The sequence below is a fragment of the Pan paniscus genome, chromosome 16, assembly GCF_029289425.2.
Source record: "Pan paniscus chromosome 16, NHGRI_mPanPan1-v2.0_pri, whole genome shotgun sequence".
Classification (NCBI taxonomy): Eukaryota; Metazoa; Chordata; class Mammalia; order Primates; family Hominidae; genus Pan; species Pan paniscus.
The window spans coordinates 36,998,871-37,017,441 of record NC_073265.2 but is presented as its reverse complement, the minus strand read 5'-3'; the positions used below and the strand labels follow the sequence as shown (position 1 = coordinate 37,017,441).

General features: G+C 39.1%; 1 protein-coding gene across 17 annotated transcripts in view; it reads right to left on the bottom strand.

The window, feature by feature from the left end:
- Positions 1–302: 302 nt before the first annotated feature.
- Positions 303–18,571, bottom strand: part of SEMA6D (semaphorin 6D) — a 587,975-nt gene continuing 569,706 nt past the window's right edge. For 6 of the 17 annotated variants that reach the window (XM_055098813.2, XM_034938713.3, XM_008956829.4 and 3 more), the window contains 18 exons: positions 14,650–14,812; positions 14,137–14,248; positions 13,515–13,575; positions 13,332–13,394; positions 13,121–13,222; positions 12,801–12,891; positions 12,233–12,352; positions 11,447–11,535; positions 10,482–10,699; positions 10,244–10,375; positions 9,745–9,900; positions 9,482–9,655; positions 8,534–8,674; positions 8,361–8,438; positions 7,846–7,946; positions 7,431–7,487; positions 5,773–5,940; positions 303–4,023 (listed from right to left, as the gene is read on the bottom strand). In XM_055098813.2, the coding sequence (XP_054954788.2) occupies positions 2,735–4,023; positions 5,773–5,940; positions 7,431–7,487; positions 7,846–7,946; positions 8,361–8,438; positions 8,534–8,674; positions 9,482–9,655; positions 9,745–9,900; positions 10,244–10,375; positions 10,482–10,699; positions 11,447–11,535; positions 12,233–12,352; positions 12,801–12,891; positions 13,121–13,222; positions 13,332–13,394; positions 13,515–13,575; positions 14,137–14,248; positions 14,650–14,758 (3,261 nt within the window). In that variant the 5' untranslated portion in view covers positions 14,759–14,812 and the 3' untranslated portion in view covers positions 303–2,734. The remainder of the gene's footprint in view (positions 4,024–5,772; positions 5,941–7,430; positions 7,488–7,845; positions 7,947–8,360; positions 8,439–8,533; positions 8,675–9,481; positions 9,656–9,744; positions 9,901–10,243; positions 10,376–10,481; positions 10,700–11,446; positions 11,536–12,232; positions 12,353–12,800; positions 12,892–13,120; positions 13,223–13,331; positions 13,395–13,514; positions 13,576–14,136; positions 14,249–14,649; positions 14,813–18,571) is intronic. The other 11 variants (XM_055098814.2, XM_057299906.2, XM_063597101.1 and 8 more) reach the window with 7 other exon arrangements.

The following is an 18,571-nucleotide window of genomic DNA, read 5'->3' as shown; positions in this document are numbered from 1 at the left end:
TGTTGAACTAGATAGATCTATGGACAATGTGAACCACTACTGTTTGCCTAAAGCATTTGACTGTTGATGTAGTACAGTTCAACTGGTTTTCTGAACAGTTTCTCATTTTTTTCAGGGGCTCTGACCTTCAGTGTCAGCCTTCCAAGGAGAGAATGGTAGTGTAACCATGACTGGAGAGCAACTGTTCCAGATAAGAATATTTTGGCAGATTTTAAAAGCAAGTCTTACTGGTGTTGATTGACTTAAAAATATTTTAAAAATATAACATGTTATAAACCTCTTCAATATCAAGAGGCAGGATATAATGATTTGTATATTTTATTTTGACTTTACATGCGGTGTTAAAAACCCAAAGTACATATTATTTACACATCCACAATACAAGTTTACAAGGTATCTATACATGTTAAAGTACTCTATAAAACAGTATAGAGACACTTCACTTGAGGGTTACTTTTTATGCCGTACCATTAAAAAAGATACAATCTGCGTTTACCTTTGCACAAATGGATAAAGCATTTAAAAATTAAATTAACAGGATAGAGACTAGATTTAATGTTAGAAATTTCAACATAAATACTGATTGAACTCACATTACAAACTACAAGGAAGCACAATGTTACAAAATGTTATCTGGGGTCACATAGAGTTACTGTTCTGTTTTACACACATTGGGATTAATATTGGTAAGGTGAATTCAAACACTGTTGTTGGTGGACTGAGTAGTGTTTATCATTGGTTGGTTTAATTTATTATTAATCTGTAATATTTTAGTTGCAAAGCTGAAGTGTTTCAAGAACAGAAATTTTAGCTTTAGAGCTTCCAGAGATCACTGGAAATCATGTTCTTTATAAAACAATGTTCTTTAAAAAAAAGAATAACTGTATCAGTATTTCACATTCTGTATAAAAATGATCTGGTCTTCTGCAACATGTCCTCCCCCAAGTAATAGGTACCAACAGTATAGTCAAAAGAAATCCAGTTGAACTCATTTGCCTGACTACAGCAGGAGCATACCTCTGCCTTGGTACTTTCTAGATTTGGTTCACTAAACAAGTGTGTGGTGTGCAGCATATTAACTGAAACAGTCAGCAGGGTTGCGCATCATCAGCCGTAAGTGGTTTCTGCCAAACTACGTATAAATGACGCTCTATAGTTTCTGCAGGTGTCACATTACCCAGGAAACCTCATTTGAGTTCACATTATCACTGTTTCATCCTTAGGAAAGCAGGAGCGGAATGTTTATCATGGCAAAGAATGTAATGCTGCTATGAGGTCGGATTATGTAACAAATAATTATTCTAGGTTGTTTCTGTGATTTTTTGAAAAGAGTCTTTTCAGGTGCTGGTTGAAAAACATTTACAACTGGCACTCAGTAAATAATGTGCTATACTGAAAACACTTGACAGATTTTAGTACTTCTATCATTCTCATGAATAAGGCACAAAATGCACAGATTCAGGTAAACTCACATGTGGTATTTACAGTATATTGTCATTACCTGCATGACTTAGGAGAAAATTCTCACATAACACAACACAGACAACATGATTGCACCACTGTTAGGTTTTTACAGACTGTTTCTGTTAAGCCAATTACAATTCCTTTCATATGTCTTTCTTTTGTCTTCTATTTTTGTTTGTTTGTTTGTTTTTTGTTTCTTACCTTGGGGGGTAGGAGGAGTTAAAGGAGGAGAAATTTTACTATGCGGGGGGAAAAAACGAACACAATCAAAATAAAACCTTATTAGTGTGTCCAAGGTTAAATAGAGTGACTCAGGCTTTGATTCACAGTGGACAGGAAAATTTTACTACTGAATACTGGAAAATAAATCAAGGATACCTCTTAATATCTTGATCTCCTTAAGGTGGCAAGACTGGAATACAAGTTTTAATGAATAGCAGCACAAAATCACTTGCAACTCTTACATTCTGGCATTGGGTACCACATAAGTAAAGTTCATCATTTTGATGGTCAAAGGAGCCTCGATTCTATTCCTCTTTCAAAGCTGAACCCAATGGACTCCTGTGGGAAATAGTATTGTCTCTCGTTCAGTCATGCTTAATGTAAACAACTCCATAGCACAAAAAGATGCAATGGGCACCTAAACAAATCCTAGTGGGTACAGAACACACACACACACACACACACACACACACACACACGCACGCAACAAGTTTGTTGGTGGCATGAAAAAGATGCCACACATGAAAAAAAAAATGCTACAGCTTGGGTCAAAGATTGAATTTTTAGCAAACTGCTTGGTAATCTACAAGTTCATTTCTTTGAGACATTACCATCTTTTTTTTGACATTTGTGCAAGAGGCAAGGTGAATGCATACATATTAAAATGTTCACATTTAATGGGAAGACCACACATAATGGCAGTCTACATTGAACCCATTTTCAAGTATTTGTTCACAGATTCTTCTGAGTACTGTTATCAGCTCTTTATACTGGTAAGGTAGCCCCTGTGAGCTACACATCTCTTTAGCTTCAAACAAAAGAAATGGAATGACCAGCACCTTCCTTTGTTTTCAGGCAAGTACACAGAAGCCTTGCTGCAGTAGCTACATGTGGCAAGTTCTGATGTTGCCAAAGTTAGAATGAGTTTCTTTGGCCACTTGGTTCTCTTAAAATACAAGCGAGTCTCTTGTTTTAAGGTACCCTTACAACATCATCCTCTCAACAACACGGACAGGATAAAGCCACATGGGAATAGCACACTTGAGGCCTAGTATGTGTATTTGTTCAGTGGTCTGACAGATGGGGTTTGAGGAACAAAGGAAGGCTTTGGTGGCACGTCAGGTTTTAAGGACGGTGTCCTCTTTAGTCCCGTCCTAGGAAGAGTGCCATTACTGGTGTAGCTGCTCTGTCTGGAGAGGGAAGGCTGCAGATGAACACTCACTGGTGTTCCCTGAATATAGTCCACCTTCGCCCCAGTGGGGGTGGGCATATATCCTCCACGGTTCATACTAGGCTGTCTGGATAACAAAACACCATTTGGTGAGTTTAAGTTTTTAGGCATAGCAGATATAGAGTGCCTCTGGGAGGAATTTTTGTGATAACCTCTTTGTCTTTCCAGAGAAGTCATTGGGACTCCAGGAGTGGTGGGGACATCCACTCGCTTGGTTGGGCTATTTCTGGGGAGAGTTGAAGGAGGGGAGTATAGCGATGCCTCCCGGTTAGGGACTTTAGGTGGGACCTCAGACATCGATCCCATGGGATCCAGCATTAAGTTCTGGTGTGCCATCTGGATGTCTCCCATGATGGCTTTGGGGTTACTATTTGGGTCATTCAGATGCTTCAGGAGATCATTGAGGGTATTTCTGGAATCAACAGAACGCCGGTGATCTCTCTTACTGGATGACTTTGTGAGAGGGTGATCAATGTTTTGAAGCTTCTTTTCAGCTTTGTGAGCATTGGAGTTTGAGAAAGACGTGTTGTAGTCATGGGTAGCATTTGGAAGAACAATGGCACTGGGGATATGCCCATGACTTAATGGGGAATGAGGTGGCGGACTAGATGGAAAAAACTGAGGGGTTTCTTTCCTTGAAGCTCCATGGCCATGGGCCTTTTCTGAGTGGCTCTTCATGGCCTGCAGGGTCTTCTGGTGAAGCACGGGTGTAGACTCAGGAGTGGGAAGAGCAGCCAACTCTGGAGGTTGCCCTCGATGGTCCATTACCATGGATTTAGTATCTCCATTGGGTGGTAGCTCTTTCCGACTGGTTAGCAGGTTACTATACAGTTTAGGAGAATCAATATTCTGTTGGTATTCCTTGACAGGGCTGTCAAAGAGACCATTCAGTTTGGCAAAACTTCCACTGGAGTCTGTGCATGACTGGGCGGACTCTGCATCTTTATGGATCTTTCTGTTTTTTCGAACAAACATGTCTCGATAGCAGTATACTGCCACACCTGCAATGAATGCCCCCAAAACAAAAGCAGCAAAGACACAGGTGATGAGGACATTCATGTGGACCATCTGGTTGGACTCTCCAGACTGGACTTCCCATCGTACACCTGAAATAGACACATGGGACAATGTGAATAAGGTGCTTTTTAAAAATAATAATAAATAGCAAATGGCTTTCAGTGAGCCAACACGACCTTCATATGGTTCATATGCTTAGCTCGGAGGGTCAAGTAGACTCCAAAATTCCTTGTATATTTTGTCTTTAATCAAACTAGGATTCCCCAGAGACATATAGGATTGCTGCAAATGCCAGGATAACTCTAATCTCCCACTGATCTGTATTCTTCTGTTCTTTTCCTCCAATCCCTCATAAATAGTTGTTATATGTTAGAAATGTAAGAGTTTCTATCTAAAAAATAGTTAGAAGTGTATATTTTCTAAACAGCTAACTTTAAACTCATATGTTTTGTCTCATAATTTTCTCTTAATTCAGGATTAAAAGGTAACTACTAGGATATAGGAAAATGTAATAATTAGCATAAACATATGCTAAAATAATTACTCCAATACAATTATACTAACTTTAATATGAACATATAATTTGTTCACAAACCAAAAATATCTGCTTGATCACTGTTAGCTATAAATAGAGACTTTCATGTTTGCTTGGATTTTTTTTTTTCATTCCATCTTGGGGTGAAGCACTCTTGAATGACCGACTATGTAAGAAATCCAGACAGTCTAAGGAAACATACTATGTATTAGTTAAGTAAACTGTCAAATTATCTGAAGATATTTGAAAATATTTAAATTAGACCTAGAAAAAGAAGAGCAAATTAGTTTATAATTACTGAAATTAAACTTAACCTTTTAATGCAACCACAGACATCTAACAATTAATTTAAAAAAGTTAGTTTAAGAGGTATTCAAGTCTGTTACATGCTATAAACACAGCTATCCCAGAGTAAGGTAAGTCAGAGTGATTTTGAAGATTCTGTTGCTTTAAGTTAGTACTAAGGCCTTTGAACATTAGTTGTTTTTAATTAATGTTTAATTAATGTTATGGAATTCAGTGGCACTGTGAAAGACCGAGAAAGAAAAGTAGAAAAAAATGGTGTTACTAAAGAAAGCAAAGCAGAAAGAAGAATGATTATAAAATTGGTTACAACGAAAACATATAAAATGAAAATCAACCGATATAAATCATAAATGACAATGTGCTGCCATAAAAACTGATTGGAAACCTGATACCATAGTTTAGTAAGTACTAAAGAATAGATTTTTTTTCCTAGAGTAATATATTTAATAAGCTAACTCAACAGGCAGCTATTTTATAACTGCTCCTATTACGGGCTGAAAATGATAGTTATGGACGAGCACTCTATTATGTTTTATTGCTTGTGGCATTCAAGCAACTTAGCATCTCACATATCCTTTTCAGACTGCATTTTGAATTGAAGCTAAACAAGAGTCTGGGAAAGGCTCCTAGACAAAACATCTGATATCAGGATATTTGCAATTAATGAGTTTTGTTTTTTGATGTTGCTGCGGTGACCCTCGAAATTCCCTGAAATCCAGCAGGCTCTCTGCTTCTTCAGACAGAAATCAACACAGATTAGATTGTCTGAGTGGCTGCTTCACCAGTCTTTTCTCCAACAGCTTTCCACCTCTTTTATCTTTTAAGGAATGCACTCAGATATAACCACAGAAAGCCAGAGAGACTGTGGCAAGGGGCGGTGGAAGTACAACCGCAGAAGCTCCTGTGAGGCTCACCTCTGGAGAACCACATACTCCTCAGTGACATTAAGGATCAGGTTTCCATGCAGTTAGAGATGAGGTCCCTGCTGAGGCCTTACCCTTTGGGATACCCGATAAAGGATCAGTAAAATCAGAAGTGTTTGGATCATCTTGAACTACAAATTTCCGAGAGCTTGTCAGTTTAGGTCTCCAGGTATCAATCACTTTAGGTGTGATTTCTGGGATACTTGCCATTGTGGTAACAGAAGATGAAGATACCTCCATGTCTGTGGTGGCAAACAGATTTTTATTAATATGGATAGTGTCAAGATTTTTTTTGATTGGTCTGTTGCATTTTTAAATAAAGTTTGAGTAAATTTTATGAGAAAGTTTGCTCTAGGATTTTGTAAAAACACGCCTGAGGAAGCTACATCAAATTCCTTCCTTTCAAGGGCAGAATGAAAACTAAAAATTAACAGTAAAGACATATTCAGCAGATTTCAAAATTAAAGATACTCGAAAGGCTCTTAGGAAAGCCCCTGTGGTTACTAATGACACTCATGAAAAAGGTAATATAATTCCCAGGGCAGATTAGTTGCTGTTTCTTCCTTCTCTTGTGAGACATCATTTCATTTCTTTTTATGCATTTTTAAAAGCACTTTCACAGATGGTTAGAAAATCTATAGGCTTTACTGGGGAAGAAGCTATGATGGAACTTTGTTGGAAAATATCTGGTTAAGTCTATGAAAATACTTGATTTTGGACCTGACAAACCAGCTCTGCCTAAGAGGTTGTTACCAGGGGCTCCTGTCCATTTGTAGATTATTCACTATACTAAGGCTCTGCCACCCACAGTAAAACAACGAAGGAGGGGACAGACTTGCTTGTACTCTCTCCAAAACTGCTGGGGAGTTTCTTCCAAAGAGTTAGCAGAACCTAAGGCAAAGGCAATGGCATTTACAAACTGAATGAGGATATTCTGATACATAAGATCTACCATCTTTTTCTCCCCCTGAGGAAAGGAATTGCTGGTGAGTTTTAGAAGCAGCAATAGGACCGGGAGTTAACTTAACCTTTTAGCATGTCTAGTACTGATTTCCTCCAAATAGATTTTCCCTCAAAATGTAAGCCTACGCTTTTAAGCTAAAACCTCAGAGACCACAATTCTGACTGGTGCAACAGTTAACAGAAGGAGGCTCCAAACAGGTACAGAGAGGCTTGGAGAGCCCATTGAACATCTTAATACATCAAAAATCAGCTTCACTCCACTGAAGCCTTTTTCACACCACTGAGACCACAACATTCAAAGATTCCCAGGATTAGCGCAAACCATTCAAAGATCTCTAAAACTTATAAATACACATTTATGGGAAATGTGTATTTGTTTACTAGGTCATAGGAAAGGTGAGGAGAGATGGGGAAAATAATGAAATTCCGCCATCCATTAAATACAGATGACCAGAAGAAACATTCACAATGCAAAGAGGTGAGAAAGAAGAAAGCTTGGGTGGGCGTGCGTGCAGCTGGAATGCAGTCTATGTTAGCCCATTTGAATTTTCTTAAAGGATGTGGCTTGGTCAATGATGAAGTGTTAACATGCTATACAAGGGTGAAGTGCTCAGTAAGAAAAGTCTTTTGGTACCATCAGTGGGAATATGAGTCAAAGCGGAAAAATGAAGGGCTGCCAAACTGCGCAAAAGGAGGGGAGAAGGGGCTGAAAATGCTGAACTGAAGGAAAGAAAAGGTTGTTAATTCAAAAAAATTAAAAAAAACTAACCAGATGTTGGATCGCCAAATATTTTGTAATCTGGTGTAGTTGAAGTAGGCAAAATTTCTAAAAGAATTAAAGGAACAAGTAATCAGTGAAAAGTAACCAAAAGAAAGCAAAAATTTATGAATTCCAATTAACTAAAAAAGTAAAAAAAAAAAGACTATAAATTAAAAAGATTAACCTACTGGTTAGACTACCTCTCTCTAGATTTCCTACAAAATTGTAAATGGTGAAGGAAAAAAAAAGTAAGCCTCTTTTCTAATGTATCCCCATGACCGAACAGCTCAGCTTTTGCGAAGTTTAAGTTAAATGCTAGGTGGTATGTGTCCTGAGTCATTAAAAAGACTGATTGTAAAATAATGTCAACGTGCAAATGTGGTCAAAAAGAAGCTCCAGGTGGGAATGGAAGATTCTGTCTTACCATGGCAGTCCCCTAGATGAGCTGTGTTGCCGAATTCTGTGTCTTGTTCATATCCTTCAGCACTGTGGTTATGGAAAGCAAAGAAGTCTTCGGTTAACAGCCTTCATAGGAACACAAGTGACAACCAGAGCAGAACCAAGAACACAGACTGATTAGTAAGAATGGGCAGAGAGAAAAAAAAAAAAAAAAGCAACATTTTAACATAACTTGCTAAAATGACTATTTCTGTTAAAAACTGGTGAACTAGAATGCTTAAGAGAACAGAAGAGAATTGGTTTTTTCTCTCCATCCATTTCCCTTAAGTATTATCAGGTCTACCATTTCCCTTAAGTATTATTATTCCCTTCCTTCTCACGTCTCCTGGTTTTCGTTTTCCTGTTTCTCCCATAACAAAAAAAAAAAAAAAAAAAAGAAAGAAAAGAAAAGTAGTATAATTGGAAGTTTTCTGCAATTTCTAGCTTTAGAGACCCTGGAGAGGATAGTTCATCCTAGCTCATGTGACAAAGTATACTTACAGCATCCCTGGGGTCACTCTACCACAGGATCCCTGGCTTAACCAGCCACAATACGGGTCACGAGATGCAATACAAGACCTGTGTAAAACCAAACAGAATGTAACTTGGATTTTCTCATCATCAAAGGTTTCGATACTGCAAGACCCCGGGTAAGTAAAGAAACACGAGCTTACTTTTTACATGATCCATAACGCTCACAGCGACTGAGGGGGATGCGGATAATGCAGCTAGAGAACGCCACATATAAAGCGTGGTGATCTTTATCCAACTGTAATGAGATGACCTTTTTGTCTTCCTCATTCTCAGCATTGCACCTATTTTGTGGGATACATTTTGAAGCCATATGTTTAGTCAGTCAAGTGTGGTTTGCTTTAGCAATTACTGAGACCTGGGAAATCATAAGGAATATTCTTGGTAACAAACCAGGCAAGTACATAGTTTGGGAAATAATAATTATGTGATTCATCTTCTACTTCTCTGCATGGTTGGTGAAATTTCAGGCTGGGCAAAGGGTTTTTAAACATTGCTTTCCTGTTATGATGATAGAAGTGAATTGCATTTGCGAAGGCCACATTTGACTATAGAAATAAAAAGGATCGTGCTTTAATGCATATAAATTTTCCTGTGTTAGATGGTTCTGGTTCTCTCCTTAGTCCCCTTGGCTCCATTTCTCTCTTCTATTTCTTATATGTTTTTTTTTAAATGGTCTAAATATTCTCTTACATATTAAAGATAGGAAGGAAATAACTAGTACTACGTTCTGTGTATGTATGTGCATGTATATTTGTGTGTGTGTGTATGCAAGCTCACAACTGTCTGCTGCATGTAGCATCTTGGAATATATCTGCAAGATAAGAGAGGTGCTGTTAAAATGTTCTCATATTCTACAGGTGAAAAACAAGGGCTGCATTATTTTTAAACTCATCAACTGTTCACCCCCCTCGCCCTAGCAGGCTTGGGAAAAAAACAAACCCAAGATTTATTTCAATGAGAAAAAAAACACAAAACACTATTATGCCAAACCACTGCTAATTTAGAGGACCAAAAGGACATGACTAGATGAAATACATGCCGAAAATTTTTGAGCAGTGCTGAAGGGCGTTCTCGTAACATATACCTACTTTGCATGGTTGTAGGCTTCAATCTCTTCCAGTAATACGCTGTCGTTCAAAGAGAAAGGACTGGTCTTTGCCAGAACTTTAAGTACCACGCCAGCTTCAGAGCCAACAAAGATGACTGTGTAGTTCTGGTAGGGTCCGGCTGAATGGTCCACTGAGATGGCCGTCAGTCTGTACCTACAAGAGGAGGCGGCACAGATCAGAAGGGGAGGCCAACGGGCAGAGAAAACGTTGAATAGGAAGGAGTGTTTCACACACAATCTCACCTGACCCGAGTCTTTGTGAACCAGGGCTCATCGGCAATGGGTGGAACGGCAGAGTCCATCAGGGGATGAGATTTGATGAATGACAGAGTTTCATCCGGGAAATCGATGGAGGTTTTATAAGCTTCGGCAAGGCCGTGTTTTGCACAACAGCCAGGCCTGAAAGGAAAACAGCGTTATTTTATGCTCTCGGCTGCCCCTGCCACACCATGTACTGTATCTAAGGAATAAGTGTATATTCTCAGAGAAGAGGTCAAGGGAGGAAGGAGAGTGAGTGAAACTAAAGGAGCAATGCTATGCCCCTGAATTCAATGGGTTCTCCATTCACACTCATGGACTTGCAGGTCACAAGGCTATGTCTGCTGGCTCTGTCTGAGACGCTGCAGAGAGAGGGACCCCTTCCTGGTGTGGGAGGTTGGCCAAGCTGCTCCCTGAGGAGGGATGCTTCCAATGACCGGAAGGTTTTGTTCAAGACAAAACCCTTTTCTACTTTTTTATTTACCTTGGCTTTGGCACTTTGTCTTCGGGAACTGCTGTCCAAACAGAATCTGGAGTTTTCTGTTCCTTAAACCGTCCTTTGAATACTTTTTCAATGTCATCCATGCTAAATGCACAGACAGCAGAACCAGGGATGCTGAAAAGGAAGAAAATCATCAGGAAGAGGCTGGCGACATGGAGCCTGTCTTGGTTCTGACAGGCATGTAGAGAATATCTTTGCAGTGCCGGGGTTCTGCTCTCACCTATTGAGCTGCGTGGTAAACACCCCTACCACAGTGGGGATGCCACTGATTTGCATTATGTCTGTAATAGACTGCAGAACATCAAAGTAGAAAAACGAATCTCCAGGGACAGAACAGTTCAGCCGAGCCTTCAGAAATGAAGTCCAGTGTTTCTCCAGGACCCGCTGGGAGCCACCCATGTCGTTTTTACATATGCGGGCCACGCGGGAATACACAGCCTGCCCAATGGACAGAAGCAAAGCAATGGCGTTATGAGCATGGAAAGGAATGGAAACAAAATGATACTGTTTAAGGGAGGGACAAAAAATACTAAAGATACATCTGGTTCAGAAGAATCTAGCAGTCTTCTCTCTAGGGGTCTGTTCAGTAAGAAGGTAAAGTAGATTCACCTGTGGGGGAAAAAAGAGCCACTTTCCTGTTTTGCTAAGCATGCTTCCCAAGAAGTGAGCTGTCTATCTGCCTTGCTGAATGAAAACCATCCCTGCACTTGGTCTCCAACTTTGCTTCCTGTATTGTTAATGAAACATGTCATCTTTCAACTTGGCATAGAAGGGGTTGCAATACTTTAAAATCACATGGGCTTTCACTGAAACACTAAAAATTGAATGGGGTCGCTACTTTCTATCCTGTCTTTTGACGCTGAGAAAGAATAGACTATCAGTGGTTTTCTAAAGAGTAAAAAAAAGCATCCGTAGCTCAAGGGTACCTGTAGAACACTCTCTGTGGCTGCAGGAAAAAAAACGATACCTTCTCAAAACTCAAGGCTGCTGTTCCCACTCAGGTTATTGTTCAGATGTTTTCCAGCAATTATTCTCATGATAAGCAACCCACCTCTCTGCAGTTGGCCCTATGTATACTGAATTGAGAGCTGGAAAACATGCCAAGTGAGCATCCTTAACTCTATCACAGTGGTCTCAATTTCATGCAGTACAAGTCCACAATTCAAGCCAAATGCATATACTTGCCTTGCCTAAATTATTATGCTCGACAGCGATTTCTCGAAAGAAGAAATAGACATAGTTTCCATATTCTATGGCATGAAGAAAGTGTGGCTCTGAAAGAAAAATTAAAAACAAACTGGTTCCTAAAGGATAATTCAATTAGCATAAGACCCCGACTGCAAAGCATGACTGACAGATGTTGCACAGTTACATTCAAGCCAACAAGAACTCCAATCTGCCAATGACTTTGAGGAGTCCCAATATGGGTGTGTTCAAGCTTCAGGGAACCAGTCATCTCTAAAGTCAGCTAATGGACTGTAAAAAGACCTACCGGGAACTGAACTACAGCAAAGGTCTTTGTTTCAACAGATTTATTCATTAACCTATTTAACTAGGGAAGAAAACCTCTTACACTGAAAATAAAAAATCTTGATTTCTAGACTCTGAAGAACAAAATGGCTCTCATACGGACTAATCGATTCTCACTGGTAACTTTCCAAGATGGGTAGATGGCAAGTAGTATTATGTGCATTTAGAAAGTTAGACAAATTGGCACACACAGAGATGAAATCTCCCCTTTTTTTTTTTGAGGTCACCTAGGATAAACACCTGGATGAACTTACTCTCCTGACATGGCTACCAGCCTCCTCATTCCCTGTCAATGCTCCTGTTCACAATCAAAGCAGGGTGTACTTGTTCTAAATAAACAATATAAAGTCATGCGCTGAACCTCTTGATGGCCGTGGCTGCTGTCCCCACTTGGGCCATCCACTATCCTGGTGAACCCACGACACTGCTCTTCAAAGGTACCTTTTATCCATTTGGAATCATATTTTATTGTGCGAAGGGCAGATCCATCACCCATGCTTCGATAAATAACGGCATCGCTGGCCAAGAAGTCAGCCACTGTGGCAGAATACAGCTTCCCATCTGAAACCAAAGTTATAATTTTGGTAAGATAACCATAATTATCCTGCAGTGTGTTAGCTCTGGCAGCATGTTATGCCCTTTGGAGTGCTCTCACCGGTATTACCATTATCTATACAAATAGGGCTACACCTGATTCTCACCATCAACATGTGACAGGTCAGCCATGATATTATCTAATTTTACAGGGATCTAGGCATCAAAAACTTAAGCAACTTATCTGGGGCCACTGGCCTAGTTAACAACACGGTGTCATAATGCTTATAGTTTGCACTGAAATATCCTTGCCCTTAATTTCTTCTTTTTTTGGAAATTTGTGCATAGATTTTAGCCTTTCGAACACTTAGATCAAGGTGGGTATCCAAGTTATTAACTTTTACTCTTCCATTAAATTCCTTTTTCACCTTCAATGTCATTAATCATTTATATTCATTACGCTAAAGGATCTTACCAGCAAAGAGGGCAACATTGGTTTGTCTGGCATCAAATGGGCATCTTGCCAGGCCACTAATTTCTTCCCCATCATATTCTAAGGTACTCAACTACAAAAGAAAAGTAAATAGCCAGTGTCATATCTATTCAACGTGCCCGTTTGAAGGCAATACTATTTTATTTGTATTAAAATTCCATTTGAAGAATTCTGTCTTTATTCTTTCATAGCACTAGAGATAAAACAAATTACTGGAAAGCAGAAAGATTTCAACTCTAACAGCATACCAGCGAAGGGAGAAAAGTTGATCAAAAGAAGCATATCACATAAAATATACTTACCCTGTAGTATCTACACATGGGATTGAATGCATTGGTACCACAAACAAAAACCATCTCATCGTTTCTTGGAACAAATACTTTGATAAAGTTGTGGCATTCATCCTAAAGAAAGTAGTAGTTACATTAATATTAGACATTTGAACATGCTGGCACCGTGTTATCAAGCCCACAGAAAGACTAAATCTAGCAGACATTTGTCTGTTTAACTCACTTTATGCTTGCCTTTCATAGCACAGTTTTCTCGATCCTGTTGTCTTGATCGCCATGTCAGTTTCTGTATTAATCAAGCAAAACCAAAGCAGTTTTTAACTACGAACATTTTTGGGGGAGGCAGTGGGAAAATTAAACAGGTTCAGAGGGAATGTAAATAAATTTGCCAACTACAGTTGCTCACCTTGTTTGGTATTACTTCTGTTTTGGGCATTTCATTTAAGTTTACTGTATAAACTTGATCCCTGTTGGAAATAAGGCAATAAAACATATCACGTGAATACATAAAAATGTTAAGCTGCTTCCTTTTTTATTTTTACAGATCTGCCTTTATTGTGTTTTAGAGATCATCTGGATTTTCTCTGTCTCAAACAAAGTCAACAAAGAGTACTTTTTCATTAGTGAGATGCTTTTATATATCACTGTAGTCAGAGAGCAAAGAAAGCTCTTCTCTCCAGGCATGGGTCAAACTGCTACTTGGTATTAGCATAGACATATTTCTAATATTTGCTTGAATAATTCTAAGTTAAAAACGCATAAAGAAAGGTTTTTTTTTTCCCCCTGCTGCTTTAGGAAAAAAGAATGGTGTATGATTTCTTGACGGCAGTAATAAAATAGCACCGCTGAAAGCTTGAGCTCTGTATTTTGTTCCTGGTACACAACACTGACTCTTCTCAGTGAATATTTCTGGCTACTTGCAATTTTGATCACAATCACATATTAGTTTTTCATGAACTAGACACATTAATGCAAGCACCACAAGAGAAAAGAATTTTAATCTAATAAACCAATGAGAGGAAAATTACCTGCCAGCAATATAAAGTGTGTCTCGAATTTTCAACATCAGCTGAAAGTCCAGCCTGTGCTGCGATTCATTGCCTGAAGGGCGTCCTCTAAAAACCGGATATTGCCTTGAATCTGCAAGTAAAAATGGGCTAAACCATCATTCAGGATTATGGAGCTGAGGGATCAATAAACAGCATTGATTAGCTGTGTATACTTGTTGTAGAAGGGTTTTAACTAAATTCCTCTCTTAAGGTCTTGAATATAAATGAATAAAAGGCAGTGAATGTCAGCAAATGGTCTTTTTCTTTTAACTCAAAATATATAACCTATATACAGGTTGCTGTAGAAAAGCACCCAACAAAACTGCCCCGTTTTCTCCAAACACTAGGAAATGATTACTGATAAACTCAGATGCAAATTCAAGGTTAAGACATAAAAAATCTCTGCCTCTTTCTGAAAATGAACGTGCTTATAGAATGAAAAACAGAAAAGCTTCCTTCTCAGAATAGAAGACTGTTCTTGAGACGACTTACAGTGATAGTCGACAGTATTAAGGGGTTCATCATCTTCAGGGAAGCTGACTGCCCTCAACTGGGAAACCATCAGCAGCAGTATGTAGGCACAAAGCAGGAAGACCCTCATGGTGGGCCAAGGTGAAGTCAGGGTGGCCCCTGCTCAGAAATGCCACTGAGCTACCTGGAAAACAGAAGCAGTTTGGAAAGATCTCTATGCTGCAATGAAGCGGTTTTCTTGTTTGTAATCAGCTCAGTTTTCACCATCAGCTCCCTCCAAAGCCCCTCTCCCACCAGGAATGCTGGCAGTGGTAGATCAGGTATCGCCAAAAACACAGGCAAAAGATGGCAACATGCCAGGCCTGATTAAAGCATCTGGTTGAGCATTATTGAAGTTTTCAGCAAATTCACAAGAATTTTGGAGGCAATTGTATGTCATCACAGCAGAGCCACCAGAACCATGAGCAGAAATGCTAGCTGCTGACTTGGCAAGAAGATGGGCAAAGTTGGGATAAGAATTTTAATTAAATTCCAATCCTCTTCCCTTCCCCCAGTCCTGAAATATATCTAATACAGTTTGTCTCTGCCCCGCATAAAATGCTCAAGCTGCCTCAAAAATAGCCAGAGGGCTGATGATCCTGTCATAATCTCTCCTTAGCTCTTTGCTTATGGTGTTGCCAAATTCCCAGCATTACCCAAGTATTAGCCCCAAATTCTTAAGTTGAGTATTTCCCTATGCTTACTACGACCAACGTGGAGACAATGACACGAATGACCCTGAATCAGGGTGAAAGGGAATTAAAAGAAATACAATGATTTCATGATAACCAATCAAGCAAAGCAAGGCAGGGATGAAGTGGCACAGCTGACACCAGGCCACCAGGGAAGTCTACGTTTTTACATAAAACCATTTGGACACAAACCAATACCCTAAGTACACCGGTCCTTTTAGCTTTATTGAACTTCAGAGCTGTGGGGGTCCTTAGGGACCATCTAGTCCAACCCCCTCATTTTTCAGATGAAAATCCAAGGGCCAAAAAAATTAAAGGACTCACTGAATTGTGTGGAGCTAGTTAAGGCAAGATTGGAGTCCAGACTCACATAATCTGGGTCCCTGTCCAGGCTCTTTTCACCAAATGGAAAGGAGAACATAAATGACTGGATTTTTGTCCTTCAAATATAGAGCATTACAAAAAACTTTTTGGGGAAATGGATATATTCATCATTTTTATTGAAGTGATGTTTCATAGGTGTTAAATTTAATCAAATTGTACATTAAATACGTGCAGTTTATTACATATCAATACCTCAATAAAGCTATCAAAACAGCATTAATTGCATTATAGTAACAGTAAAAAATTTAAAAGATCTTTAAATGTTATTAGCTTATTAAAAAGATGAATTAGGGCCCTGTTGGGTCAATGAGATGGATATTTTTCTGAAGCTGTAAGTGTTCTACTTTGCAACAATAACACCCCCACCCCAACCAAAACTGTGACTTGCAGCTACTGTTCTGAACAACAAAACATTTAGCTTTATCCTCAGTCTTACATATCTAAGAACTTTAGGAGAGATCATGAGAGTCACTGCAAATTCCAGGGGAGTCCAACCACTAAACCAGGTGTTTACTGTACCTTTTTTATGGACTTCAGGTGAAGCACACAGATATGCATGCTATCCAATGCTCTAAATATGTGTCTAACTAAAGTACAAGTCAAGTATATGTGAGTTTTAGAGTCCCAGTTTTTCAAAAAGAGAATAATATATTGCAGCAGTTTTTTTCGTGGATGATCAATCCAGCAGTAAGTTCACATATTTAAACTGCCTTACAAAAAGCAGGTGGAATGGAAACTGTGCTGGCATCATTTTGTACTAAAGTTAAAAGAGTATGGACTTTGGAGTCAGTATGACTTGGGCATGGATGAAATTATACCACATATTAGCAAATTGGCCTGGGAACGTTCCTTCAATCTCTTTGAGCATTAGTTTCTTTATCTGTAAAATATGGATAATAGCACCTTCTCAGAGTGAAAAGGAATCAAATGCCTGGCACATAGGAAATTCTGAGAAAAGTTAGACCTCTCTACCCATTTCCTACTGGAGAATCCTGGGTATGACCAGATTGACTTTAAGAGTCTCATAAGGGCCTGGGGAAAAGATATCCTAAAATATTAAGGTTATTTGGCCAGTTATTTTTCACAACTAGTTACTTTAGAGCACTAAAGGACTACTTATAGAATAAATTTTAAAACTTGTGCCTATGTATTGGACCTGGAAAATAAAGTAACATAACAAAACAAAACAAAAAAGCAATCACCAACAATCCTACTATCCTACCTCAACAACCACAATGATTTGGTTCTAGTTCTTTACTACATCTACATGGTTTCCATTGTGCTGACAAGATGGTTTCGTGTTTACCTCTTCTTCTGAAGCAGTGTCTTCTTGTCTTGCTTTTCCATACTATTCTGATCACTTACAAAGACCTTCTAAAGTTGAAGTAATATAAAAGTATAAAATGTTGCCTTAAGAACTAGATCCTGCTTTGACACCAGTCCCAAATATCATCCTCTAGATAGAAAATCACCGAATCTTTCTGCTGGATATCAGGAAAAATAATTAGAAATACCAATTAATCCCAAAGAAGTGTAGAAACATCTGCATTAAAACAAAAAGATCGTTCTGTGTCTCTTTCTCCTCCATGACAGGTAACTGAATGGTTCACATCAGGTAAGCAGAACATTCATGTCCCAGACAGCAGGGCGGGGAGGAGCCCTCACCAGGAAGAGTGTCTCTCAGCTGTGATCCCAGCACTGGGGCTGAGGATGGAATCACTGCTGACTCACTAGCAAGCACCAAGCTGCTGGCTGAGCTATCATTTCCTATAACTCATTCATCTGACACTGCAGAAAGCAATTTCTCCCCATGCCCCACCCCCTACCACTCTAATCCTCCCAAAATAAAGCCCTACCACTAACTGCTTCCTGTCTCTGCATAAAGCTGTATTTTTGAAAAAAAAAAAAATTACATTCAGACTTGCCATAGTAGTTATAAATGGAGGCATTTAATGTGATACATATTGCAAAGGCTGGGTGGGGGAGGGAAGAATCTGGAAATACCTGAAAGCAATGTACCAGGAAGGGGATGTCTTTGCATGTAAACCCCTCAGACTACTTAGCTCTGACTTTACATAAGAAGATATATCAGGAGTCCAGGGGTCAGTGAAATCATGATACTAGTTATGCTGAAAAAGGGCAGGCCAAGTAGCAGGATGAAATGTTGGAAAAAAACATGGATCTTGAGATTAGAAAAATCTGAGTTCAAACTTGCTTGTGCCATTTACTTCCTGGCTCTTGGGCCCTGTTTAAATTGACTTTATCTCTTTAAGCCTTAGTTTCATCAAATGTAAAATGGGAATAATTATCTTTATCACTTCATAGGCTCTGTTTAGGATTAAATGAGATAATCAGTATGAGGCATCTAACACAGAGCCTGCTCCGCAGTAAATCTTTAGTAAATTTTAACGAATATCATCATGTCTATTCTGGTTACGTCTTGACTGGCAAAAAGGTGGGAAAAAAAAGCAATGTTCATTCCTTCATCTTGTACAACTATTTGCTAAACTGTTTATGTATACCGTCCAAACAATGACAGGGGCATTGTTAGAGGATAAGGCACACCTTCACAGATGTAGAGGCCTCCAAAAAAGAGGAAACCATCTTCCTCACATGCAAGCTTAGGGTAAAGAACATTCCTACATGAAGTCATTCCTGTTTGTGACACAGTCAGAGAGCCAGGATGCCTGACTAGCTATGTTTATTCAGTTTTTGGTATTTTATATGAACTTCTCCCATACATTCCTAATGTTAAATACTAAATATGATGAGGAAAGCTCTTAATGGGAGTTCAGAGCTGCCAGAACAACCAGGGCGTGAGTGACAGG